Raw genomic sequence first — 5,434 nt, 5'->3', positions numbered from 1 at the left:
ACAAAAATCCTCACAACTGGACCAATAAACAGCATCATGATAAATGGAGAAAAGATTGAGATTGTCAAAGAATTCATGTTGCTTGGTTCTACAATCAATGCCAATGGAAGTAGCAGTCAAGACATTAGATGACGTGTAGCACTGGGCAGGTCAACCTTGAAGAAACTCTTTCAAGTGCTGAGGAGCAAGGATGTCTCCTTGAGGATTAAGGTGCGCTTGATACAAGTCATGATATTTCCAATCACCTCATATGCATGTGAGAGCTGGACAATGAATAAGGAAGACCGAAGAAGAGTTGAGTTGTGGTGCTGGCAAAGAATGTGGAAAGTACCATCGACTGCCAAAAGATCTAACAGATCTGACCTGGATGGAGGAAGTGCAGCTGAAATGCTCCTTGGAAGTGAGAACAGCCAGACTTTGTCTCACCTACTTGGGTCATGTTGTCAGAAGGGACCATTCCCTGGAGAAGGATGTCATGCTTGGTAAGGTGGAGGGTTCACGAAAGAGGGGAAAGCCTTCAACGAGATGGATTGACACGGTGGCTGCGACGATGGGCTCAAGTATAGCAGGGATCATGGAGCTGGTGCAGGATTGGATGGTGTTTTGTTCTGCTGTGCATGGGGTTGCTATGAGTTGGAAAAGACTCGATGGTACCTAACAACAATGACAGTGTGAGAGTTTCCTTGTGCTGGAAATAACTATAAAATCAAAAAATCAAATCAGGTGTCATTGAGTTGATTCTGACTCATGGATGCAGAGTGTCTCCCATGTGTGCAGAGTAGACTTGAGCTCCAGAGAGTTTTCATGGCCTTGAATCTTTGGCAATAGATTGCCAGACCTTTCTTCCAATCTTTCAGTTAGTAGCCTAGCATTTAACACTTTGCATCACTCTATAGGAATACTGGGAGCTCTGGTGAGGTAGTGCCTATGGCATTTGAGTGCTAACCAGAAGACTAGCAGTTTAAACCCACCAGCCACTCCTTGTAAGGATGATTGGGCAATCTATTTTCATAGTGATAATGCTTTGGAAACCCAAGGAGCATTTGGAGTCAGATCTGACTCCATGTCAGTGAGTTTGGTTTGTTGGTATAGGAATACAGTTTGAAGATTTTTTCCCTGGTTTTGTCCCCAAAAAGCTGATAGCATTTTTTGAATTCTATATTTCAAATTATAGTAATATATCATGAGTAACTCATAGTGTTTATTCAGTCTTCCCACTTAAAGATAATCTGTTTTGCTTTGTCCTTAATTGTTCTAAATTGTAGTAGTACTGGCTATTAAATTGTAAGGTGCCTAAATTTTGGATATTTTATATTTCTCATTAATTTGTGCTATGCTTTTCATCTTGAAGAAGGATTAAAAACTGTTCTGTTACTTCAAAAATGGCCAGTAATAAAGCAAAAATAAAATCTATTTGTGAAGAACATAGTGGTTTTCAAACTCTTTGTCCTTTAAAAAATAACCAAGTCTGTAAAAAATGTAATTGCCAAGAGCATATGTGAAGAGTAGTGCCGAGATCCAGCCTCAGCTGTGGGTCTCTGGAGGGAGAGGTGGCGTCGAGATGATGGAGACACTCACACAAGATGAAGATGTGCCCCACATAATGAGGTGGCCTTCTTTATTTTATACTATTTTGCAGATTACAAATGACAAAGCAAAATGACAAACCCACAATTCTAGGTACATGGCTGTGGGCTATTAACTTTCCAAAACTTATAAAACTATTATTAAACTTATAAACTAAACTTACATCTTATCTTATCTAACTTATCTATCATTAACATTATAAAAATAAAATGTGCCAGACAATGAGGTTAACTAAAACATGAAAAAATGATCAGGGTGAAGAATACAACACGGGGCCAGAACATGTGACCCAACCTTGTGGTTGGCACCATTCTCTGAATTACCACCAGCCTGGGGGTGCAGATGGGTCTACATAGTCCAGTAACATATACTTGTGGCCTTTTAGTTTCTTAAAATAACTGTTCCATTGCTTGATTAGAGTATGTCTCTGTGCAGTAGTTTTACATCTAGGCCCTGATCGTTTTAATCTCTTTAAGAAAGGGAGAGAATTAAAAGGAACTCTTTTTCCATCTACCCACACCATTCTTTTACCTTCTATGTATGCCCCAGTATAAGGAAGAGGAAGGTCAGGCCATCGGGAAGGTTTAGGCTCCCCTCCCCGAGGAGGATACCAAAGTCTACCATTAATTCTATAAGCTACATTAAAAGGAGGCTTAACTATAGGAGGCAGCCACTTAGGCCAAGGTTTTTTCCTATCAGGAGTAATCCCTTTTCTATGTTGTGTTGCAGGGGTTGGTATTGTAGGAGGTTGAGTAGCCATGAGATCTTTCCACCAATGTGAATTCTCAATGTCTTTAGGATTCCCAGGGGCCTTTCCAGCTCTGGCTCATCATGAGGATTTCTAGGAAAACTGGGGTTTTTGGAATTGGAAATCAGAGAGTCATCTGGAAGGTGGCCTGATTCATGGGAAACATGAAAATCAGTTTTGGACCCTCTGGGATGAACCAGAAGGAGCGTGATCACCATAAAGATTATTGTAACATTTAAGGTAATGGACCAGAATACAATCGGAAGTAAAGGTGGAATTGGCTTCCGCCCAAGACTCTTGACAGGTGGAGCCTTGTCAAGCAGCAGTCGTAGAGGTCTGGGCATCACCACAGTAGATTATTTCTTCTATGAAGTCACAGGTGAGTGTTCACTTGTAGGTGAGATTAGTGCTAAGGGACATGTAACAACCATGTCCTTATATGGTACTTAAAACATTTTTTTTTTTTTTTCCTTTTATAGGCTGCTATTCTCCAGACCTTTGGGAGTGAGCAAATTGAAATGGATATCTGACAAAATTCTTGAACCATGCCACCAGAAACTGGAATTTATGATAATGACCCCTGGTTCAGGGAACAGGAAAGACCTGAAGTTTATTCTAATCCTTGCTTGAAGAAGAACAAACAGAACATTGTTTATGCTTCCCTGAATCACTCTGTGACTGGAATAAACCTAAGATCAGCAAGAGATATGAAAAAAGGGTCTACAGAATATGCAGCCACATGTATGAGGAGTTAAATCTGGTCTAATGTCCCCCTGTGATCTTTGAATATCTCCATGTCAACACCATTGTCTGGGCCCAGAATGTCAAATAGGTACTTCAACTTTTGGAATTTTCATGTTAAGGAGGTTTGTGTTGGTGCTTGGATTGCAAAGTACAATAGGGACCTTGTTAGTACATTGTATATTTATGGCTATTAGGTCACATAATCGTTTTTATATAATAGCTTGGATATTAAGGGTCTGTATAAAACCAAAAACCAAACTCACTGCTGTTGAGTCGTTTTTCCGATTCATAGTGACCTCTTCTTGGGTTTCTCAGGTGGTATCTCTATGGAAGTAGACTGCCTATTCTTCCTTCCAAGGAGGTGAATTTGAACCACCAGCCTTCTGGTTAGCAGTCAAATGTCTTAGGTACTATATCACCAGAGCTCACGGGTCTCTATAATAAGGGACTAAAATTTCTCCTCAGAACTTCTTTAAAGACTTTTATTATTATAGACTTCATGAACAAAATCTACTCTCCAAAAGTGATTGAGTAGCAGAATAGCAGAATGTTGGAACTTGGTTACATTTTAAATATAAAATATATAAAAATATAAAAACTCAGCATTGTCTTTGGAGCTATCAGAGAAACAAGTTAGGAAGAGAGAATTTGTTTTATCTGGATCAGCTCACTACAAACTCTTGAAAAAGAATGTTACAGCCAAATCAACTAATTTAAAGTACAATAATGGTCAGATATTTATTTCCAGTTAATTTTCCATAATAGAACATTTTTTCTATGTCAATGTAAGATTGGGGTTTTCTTAAGGGTAAAGAAGAAATCATTTTAGATTTCATGTTATAAGGAAAAAATAAGTGGTGCAATAAAGATATGCAACACACCATTTGGATATGGATAGACAGATGTTTTCTGAAAACAAAATGCTTATATCTATGCTGTTAGATTGCTAAGCACATTTAGGTATTAATGAAACAATTAATGTATGGTGCATTTTATGGACAAGGTGGTGAGTTGGTCTTGGGTTGTGTAGATTAATGTATATTAATGTGACATAATTCCACTGAATTAATGAACTTCTGGGTGTCTAAAACCTTAAATATCATTGAAAAGAGGCATGATCAGGCAAATGCAGATTGATGAGCTAAACTGCTTCACGTTTGACCTGATAATAAATTGAAAGCATAGTTAAGGAACAGAGAAAAGTCTGAAAGGCTTATTTGGTCATTATGGCTCAACATATTTTCTTTCATCACATTTGTATCTTGCTATTCTTATTAATGAATCAGGGCAAATGAAACACAGGAAGTTGCAGCCACTTGAGAGTATAGCAAGAATAATTTGTATTTAGGATTTCTAGTGATTATTTGAGTCTTATTGCTTTAAAAATAGCCTACAACTTTATTGAATAACTTGAAGTTTCTCAGGTGCTGCCACTACTAAATAATGTGATAGTCCTCATACAAAGTGAATAACAAAGGTTTGGATCCAAATGCATGAGTTGCTGTGTACATGATGTGGATGTATGTGTGTTGTGGGTTGGTATGTAGAAGGAGAGGTAAGTGACTAACAGAAATGGTCAAAGAGAAACTGACCAGAGTGAGATGCCATTTTCAGTTTGCTAAAGTAGCCTTAGGAACTAGGCCACCAGAGCTCCTGTAAAGTAGTTCAAAATACTATAGTACATAGGTCATTAAAGAAAATATTGTAAGATGTTATGAGGATGGACATGTGAATGGAGTACACACACAAATAATGAGGTTTGAAGAAGTGTGATGGGGCTTTTCCTGTGTAACATTGACATGAAGTTCCTGCCACTTAGATTGGTGATTGTAGGGATTATTTGAGAGTTATTGTTTTAGCCAGTATGGTATTATTCCACCTAGAATTTTAAGAACCAATTTTAGGCAGGCTCTCTTAACCAAGCCTTTTTTTTTTTTTTTTTGTGGACAACTTATCAAAAGATATACTAGTATTGCTGCTTGTGGTATTCTTAAAAACAGAAACAGAAACAGAAAGAGAAAGTATGAGAAGATATGCCTTTTTTTATCAGATAAACATTAATTACACTGAATTAATGAACTTTTGTGTGTCTAAAACCTTAAATATCAGTGAAAAGAGGTATGATCATGCAAATGCAGATTGATGGGTTAAACACATACAGTCAAGCAGTTCCTTTATAATTCTCTTCTATTTTTTTTAAAAAATAGATTTCTGTTGTTACTTAGAATATTCTTAGGTCTTAAGTAAAGATAATGCTGATAATGCTTTCTCCTCTCTAGATGATGAAATTTCTATTTGTATACCATGTGCCAAAAAGCACAAACCATTTATATTTTTATTCCTTCTTAATAGAAG

The 5,434-nt window shown here is 37.4% G+C and overlaps 1 protein-coding gene across 1 annotated transcript in view; it reads left to right on the top strand.

The window, feature by feature from the left end:
- BTLA (B and T lymphocyte associated) overlaps positions 1–3,090 on the top strand; it is an 86,075-nt gene extending 82,985 nt beyond the window's left edge. Inside the window, 2 exon segments of the mRNA XM_042781857.1 lie at positions 2,576–2,728; positions 2,815–3,090. Coding sequence (XP_042637791.1) covers positions 2,576–2,728; positions 2,815–3,090 — 429 coding nt within the window.
- The last annotated feature ends 2,344 nt before the right edge of the window (positions 3,091–5,434 follow it).

Source organism: Orycteropus afer, unplaced genomic scaffold (assembly GCF_000298275.1).
Source record: "Orycteropus afer afer isolate SDZICR_OR568_19922 unplaced genomic scaffold, OryAfe1.0 scaffold00184, whole genome shotgun sequence".
In the NCBI taxonomy this organism is placed as follows: Eukaryota; Metazoa; Chordata; class Mammalia; order Tubulidentata; family Orycteropodidae; genus Orycteropus; species Orycteropus afer.
This window is presented reverse-complemented; position numbering and strand designations above follow the sequence as displayed.